The sequence below is a fragment of the Hyla sarda genome, chromosome 1 (assembly GCF_029499605.1).
Source record: "Hyla sarda isolate aHylSar1 chromosome 1, aHylSar1.hap1, whole genome shotgun sequence".
Classification (NCBI taxonomy): Eukaryota; Metazoa; Chordata; class Amphibia; order Anura; family Hylidae; genus Hyla; species Hyla sarda.
The window spans coordinates 288,096,821-288,111,485 of NC_079189.1; the positions used below are offsets into that span (position 1 = coordinate 288,096,821).

Sequence of the window (14,665 nt, forward strand, 5' to 3'; positions counted from 1 at the left end):
TTAAGATGACATAGCAGCAGCATACAGTATTTTGTAAAAAAAAAAATGTCCAATAAAAAGGGAGACAAATTATACCCATGATATTTTTGTTTCTGTATTTTGCAAAAATGCAGAAAATAGGAAGTGATATTAAAGAGCTTGTCACCTATTTTGCGAGACTCCAGAAATCTGCTAGTATAACAGGAGTGACACTATCACTATTACTTTTAAATAACTAACATGCCTAAACAGAAGTTTTTGAAAATTCTCAAGGGAGAATCAATACGTTTGACTCAAACCAGAAACTAAAAGAATGACGTGCAGTTTTACTATACTTTCTAGATATTAGGGTATTATCAAAAAAGTTGAATCTCACACCTAGTTCACAAGTGTAATTTTACATTGGCTAAATGTAGTCTGTCTTAGGCTATGTTCACACAATGGAATTTCTGTGTGGAATTCTTATGCAGAAGCCTTTAATGGGATTCTGCTGCACTGTGTAAACAGCAGAATTTCCGTGGCATATTTTCCATTCCGGAGTCCACAGAAATGCATTGAAGTCTATCCAATGGCGCATTTCTGAGCGGTCCTAGTGCTGGCATGTTCTGCCAGTACTCTGTTGTCGGGGGAATGTCCGCACTGAATTTTTCTGTGCGGACATTTGCCAGTGTAAATATAGCTTTAGAAGATTTTGGTCTGGATAAGGGTGTAGTCTTCACAAAGAGCCAGTATTTCTGAAAAGTTTCACTGTGTGTATGAATTGTAAATAAAAAGCATTTTAACAAACTTTCCACCTAAAAGCATTTATTGCAAAATGAGATATGCATTTCTCAACATGAAGTAATCTCAGTTTAAAAAAAAAAAAAAAGTAAAACAACAGTAAAAAAACCACTGCAGGCAAGACCTTTTTGCAAACATGTATAGCCTAAAGGAACATGATGGGCAACAGGACAACCTCCATATGTCTAAAGTTCTAACACTCCAACCTTGAATACTCTGAATACTGCGATATGGATACATTAACATGTATAGGATCTAATGCAGATTTAATGCTGTAGATATCAATGCAACTAAATGATTGAACACAGCATTTAATGTACATGTAAATGTACCCTAAATTTTGACTTTTTGAGAGGTATTTACAAATACCTATTGCCTCCACTATATCAGATGTCTTCCAAACATCTGAAAGACTAGGTTTCCACACAGGATTTTTCTGCCTTTTATTGAAAAACTACCACTGCAGTTTTTGAGCCAAAGCCAGAAGTGTATTCAAAAGGAATGAGAATATAAAGGAAGGACTTACACATCCCCTTCCTACTGGATCCACTTCTAACTTTGGCTCAAAAACTGCAGTGGCAATTTTTCAATAAATGGCAGAAAAGAACCCTGTGTGGAAACCTAGCCTTATGCAAATAACAATTGACTTGTGTACAATGTATATGGACTGGCATATTCAACATCCATTTACTGTATTATCTAATAAAGCCTAATTGTTATATGTAGCTAGTAATATGTTTAGTACAATTTGTTTGAGTTTTTCTTATGACCTCCTGTATAAAATCCCCAGAACCTCTATGTGCATGTCTCAAGCTTTTCCTCAAGTACAAACACATAGTAAGACTAGGCTCATATGTAGTGTTTTTGTAAGTATGTGATCATTATTTGGCCCTCAGGTTGGAGTTTGTTTTGTTCTGTATTTTTAGCCAAAACCAGAACTGGGTCCAAGACACAGAACTTGGCGCAAAACATTTAGGGGGAGATTTATCAAAACCTGTCCAGAGGAAAAGTTGCTGAGTTGCCCATAGCAACCAATCAGATCGCTTCTTTCGTTTTATAGAGGTTTTGTTAAAAATGAAAGAAGCGATCTGATTGGCTGCTATGGGCAACTCGGCAACTTTTCCTCTGGACAGGTTTTGATAAATCTCCCCCTTAATAATATAATTCAACAGTTTTTTCTGTTGGTTCCATTTCTGGTTTTGGCTAAGATACTCAAAAATGAGGACGAAATACTGGCCAAAATACTACTTGTTAACCCAGCTTTATATCTATAACTCCAGTAGTATCATCTTCTGCATTTCTGTTATATACAAGCCACTTAAGCGTTTTATCTATCCGATCCTTACAATTATAATGCTTGTCATTGTAACTTCTTCCAGATAGAGTTGTACTCTATAATTCATAGTAGGTTAGGCTTGTTTTAATTAGGCAATTGCTAGACATGAAGAAGAATCAAAAGAGTTGGCACTGATATGGTTTTGACCCTAGTGCCTAGATTTGGTAAATCTATGCCATTCATTTCGTCATTAAGGTATAATTGTAGAGAGAGCCACATGCAGAGTGCCCCTTAAAGCTATACCTAGCTCCCAACCCAGTGGCTGGGGAACACTGCTCTAGTCACATATATGTGTATTGGTTTAAAGTGTTGGCAATATATTATTTCGGACGTGAACATATGCGTTAGAGGAACCTGCACTGTGTATTTATGCATTTAGACCCCATAACATTTGAAAGTGATTTCCAGCTTTATTCTTCACTCCTGTGATCTCTAAATGTTTCATAGTCATTTGGTATGGTTTCTGAAAAGTAAAAAAGAAAAAAAAATGAAAATGTTAGCAGTGTTCGCCACATTAAAACAGTACAGATTATTAACCCCTTAAGGACCAAGGCCATTTTGGCCTTAAGGACCAGAGCGTTTTTTGAACATCTGACCACTGTCATTTTAAACATTAATAACTCTGGAATGCTTTTAGTTATCATTCTGATTCCGAGATTGTTTTTTTGTGACATATTCTACTTTAACATAGTAGTACATTTTTGTGGTAACTTGCATCCTTTCTTGGTGAAAAATCCCAAAATTTGATGAAAAATTTGAAAATTTAGCATTTTTCTAACTTTGAAGCTTTCTGCTTGTAAGGAATATGTATATTACAAATAAAAAAAATTTGATTCACATATACAATATGTCTACTTTATGTTTGCATCATAAAATTGACGTGTTTTTACTTTTGGAAGACACCAGAGGGCTTCAAAGTTCAGCAGCAATTTTCCAATTTTTCACAAAATTTTCAAACTTGATATTTTTCAGGAACCAGTTCAGTTTTGAAGTGGATTTGAAGGGTCTTTATATTATAAATACCCCATAAATGACCCGATTATAAAAATTACACCCCCCAAAGTATTCAAAATTACATTCAGTCAGTGTTTTAACCCTTTAGGTGTTTCGCAGGGATAGCAGCAAAGTGAAGGAGAAAATTCAAAATCTTCATTTGTTACACTCGCATGTTCTTGTAGACCCAATTTTTGAATTTTTGCAAGTGGTAAAAGGAGAAAATTTTTACTTGCATTTGTAGCCCAATTTCTCCGAGTAAGGACATACCTCATATGTCTATGTTAATTGTTCGGCAGGCGCAGTAGAGGGCTCAGAAGCGAAGGAGCGACAAGGGAATTTTGGAGAGAACATTTTTCTGAAATGGTTTTTGGGGGGCATGTCACCTTTAGGAATCCCCTAGGGTGTCAAAACAGCAAGAAAAAAAACACATGGCATACCATTTTGGAAACTAGACCCCTCGGGGAATGTAACATGGGTTAAAGTGAGCCTTAATACCCCACAGGTGTTTCATGACTTTTGCAAATGTAAAAAAAAAAATTTACCTAAAATGCTTGTTTTCCCAAAAATTTAACATTTTCAAAAAGGGTAATAGCAGAAAATACCCCCCCAAAATTTGAAGCCCAATTTCTCCCGATTCAGAAAACACCCCATATGGGGGTGAAAAGTGCTCTGCTGGCGCACTACAGGTCTCAGAAGAGGAGTAGTCACATTTGGCTTTTTGGAAGCAAATTTTGCTCTGGGGGCATGCTACATTTAGGAAGCCCTTATGGTGCCAGGACAGCAAAAAAAAAAACACATGGCATACCATTTTGGAAACTAGACCCCTCGTGGAACGTAACAAGAGGTTAAGTGAACCTTAATACCCCACAGGTGTTTCACGGCTTTTGCATATGTAAAAAAAAATAAAAATGTTTTTTCACCTTAAATGCTTGTTTTCCCAAAAATGTTACATTTTTAAAAAAGGGTAAAAGCAGAAAATAGCCCCCAAAATTTGTGACACAATTTCTCCCATATGTGACCCTAAACTGTTGCCTTGAAATACGACAGGGCTCCAAAGTGAGAGCGCCATGCGCATTTGAGGCTAAATTAGGGACTTGCATAGGGGTGGACATTGGGAATCACTGGCGTAGAATTCCCCTAACAGGGTGCCTCCAGCTGTTGTAAAACTACCAGCATGCCTGGACAGTCAGTGGCTATCTGGTAATACTGAGAGTAGTTGTTTTGCAACAGCTGGAGGCTCCGTTTTGGAAACAGTGGCGTACCAGACGTTTTTCATTTTTATTGGGGAGGGGTGCTGTGTAGGGGTATGTGTATATGTAGTGTTTTTTACTTTTCATTTTATTGTGTGTTAGTGTAGTGTAATGTAGTGTTTTTAGGGTACAGTCACAAGGGCGGGGGTTCACAGTAGTTTCTCACTGGCAGTTTGAGCTGCGGCAGAAAATTTGCAGCTCAAACTTGCAGCCGGATACTTACTCTAAACCTCCGCCTATGTGAGTGTACCCTGTACGTTCACATTGGGGAGGGGGGAACATCCAGCTGTTGCAAAACTACAACTCCCACCATGCGCTGACAGACTGTACATTCTGAGAGTTTTAGTTTTGCAACAGCTGTAGGCATACTGGTTATGTATCACTGAGTTTGTGACCTAACTCAGTGTTTCACAACCAGTGTGCCCCCAGCTGTTGCAAAACTACAACTCCCAGCATGTACGGTGCATGCTGGGAGTTGTAGTTTGCAACAGCTGGAGACACACCATCGTGAAACACTGAGTTAGGTAAAAAAAAACTGAGTTTCGCAACCAGTGTGCCTTCAGCTGTTTCAAAACTACAACTCTCAGTCACCGACAGCCAACGGGCATGCTGGGAGTTGTAGTTATGCAACCAGCAGATACACCACTACAACTCCCAGCATGCACTTTAGCTGTTTGTGTAAGCTGGGGGTTGTAGTTATACAACAGCTGAACGTACACTTTTCCTTTGAAAAAATGTGCCTCCAGCTGTTGCAAAACTATAAGTCCCAGCATGCCCATAAGGGAATGCTGGGAGTTGTGTTGGTCTGCCTCCTGCTGTTGCATAACTACAGTTCCCAGCATGCACTTTTTGCATGCTGGGAGCTGTTGCTAAGCAACAGCAGGAGGCTGTCACTCACCTCCTACTGCTGCAAGCCGCCGCTTCAGATCAGTCCCTCGCCGCCGCCGCTCCTGGGGCCCCGATCCCAACAGGGACTCTGGGGATCGGGGTCCCCAGCTGCCAGGGTCAACTTCCCGCACCCGCTCATGTCCTCCAGGAGAGGGGTGGAGCGGGTTGCGGGAGTGACACCCGTAGCAGGTGCCCTGATCAGGGCGATCGTGAGATGCCACCTCACCCCTGCTGGCTATGGTTGTTCGGGGCCGTCAGAGATGGCCCCGATAAGCCAGTAATTCCGGGTCACCGGGTCACTGGAGACCCGATTGACCCGGAATCTCCGCAGATCGCTGGGCTGAATTGTCATCGCCGACATGGGGGGACATAATGACCCCCCTGGGCGATATGCCGCGATGCCACGGGCATCCGGCTCCGGTCCCACACCGGCTAGTGGTGGGGACCGGATTTCCAACGGGCGTATGGATACGACCTCAGTCCCTAAGGACTCGGAATGCAGGGCGTGTCCTGAAGAGGTTAAAAATGGAGGATGCGATATTTTATTAGTAGCTTGACATAAATTTTACTTCTCTTTTAAGAAGTATCTGTAGCTAACTCCCCTAAAAATTTGATTTTATATTTATTAAAGGGAAACTGACAGCAGTTGCTATTGCCTAGTGCGGATGATCACAAGGGCCTTTTGCTGTATACCTAAAAATACAAATATGTAAAGGATTCTCTTTGGTGCACTGGGGGAATTACCTAGCCCCTTGTTGCACTGCTATGCCCACCTGGCTGGTTCCTGATGAATAGCCTAGCAGTGCACCAAAGGGCTAGGGAGTACTGATGTGCAACAAAAATACTAATGTGGTAGAGGGTGTGATGCAGGGCAGATGGCATTAACCCCTTGTTTTGGTGACGCCAAGGTGTGGTTTATCCTCAATACCACCCGGAAGTATACCGCTGGATCCTGGGCTAGGCACGGGGGCAACAATGACTCTGATGCCAAGTTAAGGAACAACGGTAGCTTTACTGAATTAGACAGGTGGAATAGTCTATACAGCTTAGCCAGGCCCACGGAGGTGACCAGTGACTTCAGAGACCTTAGGGCTTACTAGAACTTGCAGCGGACTGGGACCGTTTTGATGCAGGCCACGCTGACTGAAGACAGGTTGACTTTGACTGACTTAACTATACCCCGTTTGTAGCTTACCAGCTCTGACTTGTACCTGGGGGTAGTGGACTTGTAGACTTGTGGCTGCTTGACAGACTTATATTATTTTAGGTTTTGGTTTTTCTGGTAGCACCCATATTTTCTTTTGCTAATAACCATGGGGCTTAGCACTTCCGCATACAGTGATGCCAAATGCAAGCATGTATATGTTCTTTTGAAGCACATCGTGCAACATTAAAGAGTACCTGTCACCAAACTAAACTTTTTATATATTGTTCCTTATGTAATTATGAGACACTTTTCTATTTACTTGCTGTTAAAATTCTCAACATTTATGTGTTTTTAATGTGATTGAAAAAACGGCCACTAGGTGGTTCTCTTCCTAACTCAGGAAGTGTGTGCCCGGCATGTTGGGTCCCAGCTTTTGCCAGTTTCAGTGAAGTCACCCCTGCTGGGGAACGCTCACTTTCTCCTGCTGGGAGCTCACACTATGTGAGCAAGGGGAAAGGTATGATACAGAACTTTTTAAAGCTCGGAATTTTTTTTTCGGACAGGAGGGGTGTTAGGAGCAGTTAGTGAATATAATCTGAGTTAGTTTAGAAAATATGGTTTGATGACAGGTACTCTTTAAAATTTACCAGGCCCGATCTGCGTGACCAAGTCAGATTTTTGCTATGGTGCCCTGTGAATTTTAGTTAGCCCCTGCCTATATCTGTCTTATTCATTAAAGGGCTAATCCAGTGAAAAACATTTTCTTTTAAATCAACGGGTGCCAGAAAGTTAAACAGATTTGTAAATTACTCCTATTAAAAAATCCCAATCCTTCCAGTACTTATCGTCTAATGTATACTACAGAGAAAGTTCTTTTCTTTTTTAATTTAATTTCTGCCTGACCACAAGTGCTCTCGGCTGACAACTCTGCCCATGTCAAAGAATAGCAGAAATGCTGCTCACCTTAACCAGATGTGATATTGGCAGGCACAACACTGGGATTCGCTTTGTGTAGGTTGTGGCATGGTCCGGGAGCCGACGGTACCGCTGGCAGCAGTCAGGAAGGCAGCTGGATGCAGGTTGCGGGAATCCCTGGTGAGGAGTGGTCCTAAATCTGACTTGCAGTATTGGTGCTTCACCGGGATGTAGAAGTAGTTCTCGCAGACAGTTTACTGTGAAAACTTTTTATTCACCAGAGTATATGTTATACAGAGGCAAAGTAGTTACACAGATAGCTGGGTGCTCATGACAACGCGTTTTGAGAGGGGATTCCACTCTTCGTCAGGTCCGCTATCTTATTGTGAAGTGAATGTTTTTATATAGTTTTTATACAGGAGAAGGGGGTTACTGTATTTTCACTCAGTGTACCTGTAACTTTTAAGGTTTTCGCCCATAGGAATTAATAGGCCATTGTGATCTATGGGTAAGTTTGTTCAACATCATTGTAAGCTAAGCAACTAAGAGCTTGGCTGGGCTGTGGATGGGAGACAGGCAGTGTAATTTAAATATCTCGGGTATAACTTTAACTTGCGATGACAGCTATGGTCAATAGGTTAAATGCATAATGGCTTTGGGAAGTTATTAATGTACTTTGCGGTAGAATTATTATGTTTGTAGTCACATTAGAATGTTTGTGGTTACATTAGAATGTTTGCTAAAATATGAATGACAGTGGAGAGGAAACTACAAGCTTACAACTTTCCTTTTTTCTCTCCACTGTCATTCTTATTTAAGCGAACGTTCTAATGTAACCGCAAACATTCTAATGTGACCACAAACTTAATTCTACCACAAAGTACATTAATAACTTCCCAGAGCCATTATCCACTTAACCAAGGAACTTAGCCATAGACCACAATGGCCTATTAATTCCTATGGGTGAAAACCTTTAATGTTATAGTACACTGAGTGACAATACAGTAAAAACCTCCTAGAGGTCACAGGGGCTGATGTCACGGACCAGCCCCCCAGTGACTGCCTGAACCCGCCAAAATTTGAAAAAATTTCAGTCCCCTCCACTGTATTAATACATTCACTTCACAATAAGATAGCGGACCTGACGAAGAGAGGAATCCCCTCTCGAAATGTGTTGTCATGAGCCCCCAGCTATCTGGGTAACTAATTTGCCTCTGTATAACATATACTCTGGTGAATAAAAAGTTTTCACAGTAAACTGTCTGCGAGAACCACTTTTACATACCACCGATACCGCAAGTCGGTTTTGGGACCACCCCACCACAGGAATTCCCGTAACCTGCATCCGAAACTGTCCAGAGCAAGAGAGGTTTGCTCCTACTCTGGACAGTTCCTAAAATGGACAGAGGTGTCAGCAGAGAGCACTGTGGTCAGGCAGAAAGGAAATTTCTCTATAATATACAGCAGCTGATAAGTACTGGAAGGATTAAGATTTTTAAATAGAAGTAATTTACAAATCTGTTTAACCTTCTGGAACCACTTGAGTGATATTCTGTTTTTATTTTCTGAGGAGGAAATGGTGATGCATGCCATCCCAATTTCTGAGGCACCTTTGTTATAGGGTAAGATCAGTTTGAATACAATGTCATTTTATGGCATCGCTTTTTTGTAATACAATATGTTATTAGTCCTATCTGTAAACACTCTGGGGGAGATTTATTAAAACCTGTGTAGAGGAAAAGTGGTGCAGTGGCCCATAGCAACCAATCAGCTTGCTTCTTTCATTTTAAAAGAGGCCTGTGAAAATATAAAGACGCAATCTGATTGGTTGCTATGGGCAACTGCACCACTCTTCCTCTACACAGGTTTTGATAACTCTCCCCCTCTCACTTTACTACATTGTTTTCACATAAACTTGAAAATTCACGACTTAAATCATTTTTATAAAAGGATCTAGAATTTTCAAACAATGGCACTGTGAAAACTAAAATCACCTTAAACATTCTTTACATATTTTATAGTAGGTTATTATCTTACTTATTAAATGGAAAAATTATATAAAAGTTTATTTTACTTCTGAAAGAAATGCCTACTCACCATTACAACGGAATCTTAGGTTAGACCAAATTATATTTTCTTGGGAGAAACAAAAGACTCCAAGACGTCCGCCCCTCATAGTGGTATCCAATATAACTCCAGAATCTGCTACCAATTCTGGACCTTCAAAAAACTTTACCCTGGAAGACAAAACTCATTTATATAATTAAAGTGAAAGATGACCATTTACAGTGGTTCACAGAAACGGAACATTAACTGTCTGTCTATACCTGGTTGTCTTTCTATTTGCCTTTTTACATGGGCCGAACATTGGGAAAATTCCCTTTTCTAGAAATAGTCATTCCTGATAATTGGACAGCAAATGTTCTTTCATGGACTGATTGTTTTTTTTTTTCCGACAACTTAAAATAATAGCATGCGTTTGGCAGCATTATTTTTTTTTTAACAGGTTAAACATGTGAAAAACAGGATTTATATGTAACAAAAACCACACAACTGAAAATGTAGATAATTGTGGCTCTATCACATATCTTATATGGCATATTTTATTTTACTCATGCAATCTGTAACTGGATAAAATGTGGCACGATTTTTATTTATTTATTTTTTATGCGGGTCATGGCCAATAGTGCGCACATAAAATAAAACACACCACTCAATTTGACACTTTACACTATGTGAACATACCATAAAGTCATAAGTTGAGAATGTCCCTTAGGCTGTTACTTGAGGACTGGAGTTGCGAAATAGTAATGTAAAGTATCTACCTGATATATCCTACTGTTGGCCTGTGTTGCAAAAACCAACGGTATGATGTTTTATCTTTCCATCCTACATTTCTTGGGTCCTTCCATAACAGTTTGACCTGGTTAGCCGAGTCACCTGTGTGCCATAATGAGTTCCTGAGCTGTTCCCCAGGTCCAGTTGTTGATTTTACAGCCTGTTGGGAGACAGTAAATGGCGTGAAAAAACCTTGAGTTGTGCAAATGTCTTATGTGGTTATGAGAAGGTTACATTTTGTAATTCAAAATACATGGATCAAATATTACTGTTTAGTTTACTTCAATATTGCCTCTCTTCCCTAGTTTGCACCAAAATGTCTGCCCATATTTCTGTTTATTCACAACAAAGTGTTCTACATACTTATATGTAAAGGAGGAAAAATGTGCTGTTTAAGTGAATAACATCCCTATACTATTCTTTTTCACCTATAAATCTGATCACTTCCTGGTCTATTCTCTAAACTGTGACCCTGCTGTTGCCATGCAACAGAGCTCACCCTTTCCTAAAATGCCCCTTGTTTACATTGACAGTGGAGATCAACTGCCAATACTTTCAGAACACTGCAGTTTAACTGAGCATGTGACCCAGCAGGGCAGCAGGTTATCCCAGGGGCATAGCTAGAAACCAGAGGGCCCCGATGCAAATTATTCTGGGCCCCCCTACCCAACCCCCCCTTCCCCTTTTACCAATTTTTTACTGGTTAACGACCAAAGCCATGTATACACGTCCTTGGGCCGTTAACTGTGCATGGTGCAGGCTCCCGACTGGAGCCCGTGCCATACCGGCCGGCCCCAAGCTAATTATTGTAGAGACGCCGTCAATAGCTGATATATGGTGATCACCGTGGATGACTATTAAGCCTTTAGATTGCCGCTGTCAAAGCTGACAGCAGCATCTAAAGGGACCTTTCAACAGTCCCTGGTGGTCCACTGGAGTGTATCGCCCCCCCCCCCCTGCAGTGCGATCACTGGGGCGATCCACTGCTGAGGTAGCCGGAGGGCTTACCTCTCCTGTAGTGTGGTCCATGGCTCTGTGATTGATAGAGCCTGGCTGGACCAGGCTTTATCACTCGAGCGCAGAGCACACAGATCAATAGAGTTCTATGGAACTACATTGACCTGCATGAGGAATCTAATGATTCCTCCTTAAAGTCCCCTAAGGGACTAATAAAGTGCAAAAATAAGTGTAATACAAGTTTAAAAAAAACAACACCCATTAACCCTTTCCATATTAAAAGTATAAATCACCCCCCCTTTTCCCAAATTCATATAAAAATATGTAAACATAATAAAAATAAACATGTGGTATTGCTGCATGCGTAAATGTCCGTACTATAAAAATTTAATGTTGATAAAAAAATACCAAAGTCCAAAATTATGTATTTTTAGTCAATTTGTATACCCTAAAAAAACTTAGAAAAACCAATTAAAAAGTCTGATGAAAATAAGCATGGTACCGATAAAAACTACATACCATGGCGCAAAAAAATTAGCCCTCACACACATCCCTGTATATGAAAAAATAAAAAAGTTATAGGGGTCAGGGGAGAACATTTTTAAACCTACAAATTTTTGTGCATAAAGTTATCATTTTTTTAACAGAAGTAAAACAAAATTAAACCTATATAAATAAGTAGGATATCATTTTAATTGTATGGACCTACAGAATAAAGATAAGGTGTCATTTTTACCAATAAGTGCTCTGCGTAGAATCAGAAGCCCCCAAAAGTTACAAAATGCTGCAAAATGACGTTTTTTTTATTCTATTTTATTTAGCCCCACAAATATTTTTTTTCTGGTTTCGGTGTAGATTTTGTGGGTGGAAAGTGAGGAGGAAAAAACAAAAGTTCAAAAATGAAAAAACCTGTGGTCTTTAAAGGGGTACTCCGCCCCTAGACATCTTTCCCGTATCCAAAGGATAGGGGATAAGATGTCAGATCGCCAGGGTCCCGCTGCTTGGGAGCCCCAGGATGGGCAGAACAGGGGCCGGAGCATCGTTACGTCACGGCTCCGCCCCTCGTGACATCACGCCCCCTCCCATAGACTTGCATTAAGGTGACGGGCCGTGATGTCATGAGGGGCAGAGCCATGATGTCACGCTGCTCCGTCCCCCGGATCTATTACGTATGACCCTACCCTAATGTTAACCTGTACAAGATGATTTATGGTAATAAGTGAGGTTTCCACAATATATATTTTTCTCTATTTTCTATTTACTATAAGTCAGTGTTTTCCATTCATGGAACCTCCAGCTGTTGCAAAACTACATCTCCCAGCATGCCCAGAAAGCCTTTGACTGTCCGGGCATGCTGGGATATATAGTTTTGTGTCTCCTGCTTTTGCAAAACTACAACTCCAGGCATGCCCAAACAACCTTTGGCTGTCCAAGCATGCTGAGAGTTGTAGTTTTACAACAACTTAAGGCACCATGGTTGGAAAACACTGGTTCCTGAGGTCAAAGGATGTCACTTTGCGGAACTACTATGAAGTGAGCACAGGAGCTCCTGCGCTCACTTCATAGTAATGCCGTAAATGAACAGTCCTGCGCAGCGCCATACATTTATTATGCGCATAGTTTTAATCTTACGGGGTGGAATAGCGGGGTCGGCGGGCGACCGGGCAGACAGGTGGGCAGGCGGCCGGGCAGACCTGCTACACTGTTGAAACAAGAAAGGCAGAGCTTCCTGCACTTGGTTCCGTATGTGCCCTGCCCCACCTCCTCCTCTCAATGGGGGAGATTTATCAAAGGATTTAGACTGGTTTTTCCTGTCTAAATTTGTCGCACAGAAAGTCGCAGTCTAAATATGTGCGACTTTTCTTCGACTTTTGCTGTAGAGGATTTTTAGAACATGATGCATGCAAGTCTATTTTAGACAGAAATGCATTGGAAAATGCATTGGTGCTGAATTTATCAAGTGCGACTTTTGTGCGACAAGTCGCATCTGCCCAAAATATGCTGAAATGTCAGACCATGTTGGAGCAGGTCTAAATGCAGTTTAAGCTGTAGACCCTGAAGTCTGAGCACAGAATTTATCAAGGACTGTGAGACCTTTGATAAATTAGGAGCACAATAGACGGGAGACTACCCCATACGCTGGTCTATAAGCATACCCAGAATAGACTAGATTAATAAATGTCCCCCAATGTGTTGGCAAGGCAGGGGTGGGACAATCACAGTGCGATGATGCTGCAGAGCTGACCCCGCCTATCCCAGGTCCTGACACCGCCACTGCAGACTCCACTGCTGCCGGACAGACAGGTCTGGTAGCAGTGGCTGTCATACTGATTTATCAACATGATGGTGGCGCTGGCCATCATGTGAATGTCAGTCACAATGGTGACCGTTGCGACCTGTATAGCTACGCCACTGGGTTATCCAAACAATGCAAGCACGTGGGGGATTTGAGAGTCTGCAGGGGAGATTTATCAAAACCTGTCCAGAGGAAATGTTACTGAGTTGCCCACAGCAACCGATCTTTCATTTTTGAAAAGGCCTCTGAAAAATGCAGCGATCTGATTGGTTGCTATGGGCAACATTTCCTCTCGACAGGTTTTGATAAATCTTCCCCCATATCTCTCCAACAGTACATTTTCAGAAATACTTGTACATTTAAAATATATTTTATTTCACATAAAGCCCCCTTTAAATTAAGTTTGTGTTTTTCTTTCTTTTCTTCAAATGTTAAAGGGATATTCTAGTGTTATAAAATATTGCTGAGGCAGTTGAAAAAGAAACTCCCCCATCCCCAGCCCCAGCAGGTTCCAATGTAGCTCTGTTTGCTGATCCTTCTGGTTTTCTATTTCTCTGGTCACTTTTTCTTGCTTCCAAGACAAGAGGTTGGCGCAGGACCTGCCTACTCAGCCAATCACTGGCTGCAGCTGTGTTCCATCTAGGCCATTGATTGGCTGAGCAGTCAGTTCCTACTCCAATAATAACAATTTATCACAAAACTGATAAATTGTCATTCAGATTTAATTTATACATACATTTATGTATTGAGATAATATATATTATTTTATTGAATATATGTAAGCCTAAATAACAATTTGGCACTTTTGTTTAAGCATTTTAATGCATTTTTGTCTTGGGATCTCCAACATCCTAGAATCTCTGTAATATGGATGTTATATTCCTCTTTTATTTTACCTTTAGCTGAATGCCAGGTTCGGCCACTGCTCTGAAGGGGTTTGCCTGCCAATATGTTTGTTCCATCTGTTTCCACATTACAGCATAGAAACTAGAGCTGTCCTGATATCCAAATATAAATCCAGCGTAATCGTCATCTGTTTCAGTGTTAACGTGAAATGTCCCTTCAAAGTCCACTCCATTAAATGCTGTGTAACCTAAAGACAGTAGAAACACACGTTACTATGACATACTAAGTGCTAAACTTAATTACCCCCAAGGGCACAATGCCCAGGGTACAAAAACCCATATAGCTGTGACTCCCCTAAAACCTCACTTTAATGTAAAAGACTTAAAATATACCTGTGATTGAATGAACAGTGAAAAGCCAGTGACACTGTCTGCTAA

The 14,665-nt window shown here is 40.9% G+C and overlaps 1 protein-coding gene across 7 annotated transcripts in view; it reads right to left on the reverse strand.

Moving 5' to 3' along the window:
• Positions 1-1,886: 1,886 nt before the first annotated feature.
• The window catches only part of COMP (cartilage oligomeric matrix protein), a 231,355-nt gene continuing 218,576 nt past the window's right edge, over positions 1,887-14,665 (reverse strand). For all 7 annotated transcript variants that reach the window (XM_056574829.1, XM_056574830.1, XM_056574826.1 and 4 more), the window contains 4 exons: positions 14,279-14,475; positions 10,117-10,289; positions 9,389-9,528; positions 1,887-2,558 (listed from right to left, as the gene is read on the reverse strand). In XM_056574829.1, the coding sequence (XP_056430804.1) occupies positions 2,506-2,558; positions 9,389-9,528; positions 10,117-10,289; positions 14,279-14,475 (563 nt within the window). In that variant the 3' untranslated portion in view covers positions 1,887-2,505. The remainder of the gene's footprint in view (positions 2,559-9,388; positions 9,529-10,116; positions 10,290-14,278; positions 14,476-14,665) is intronic.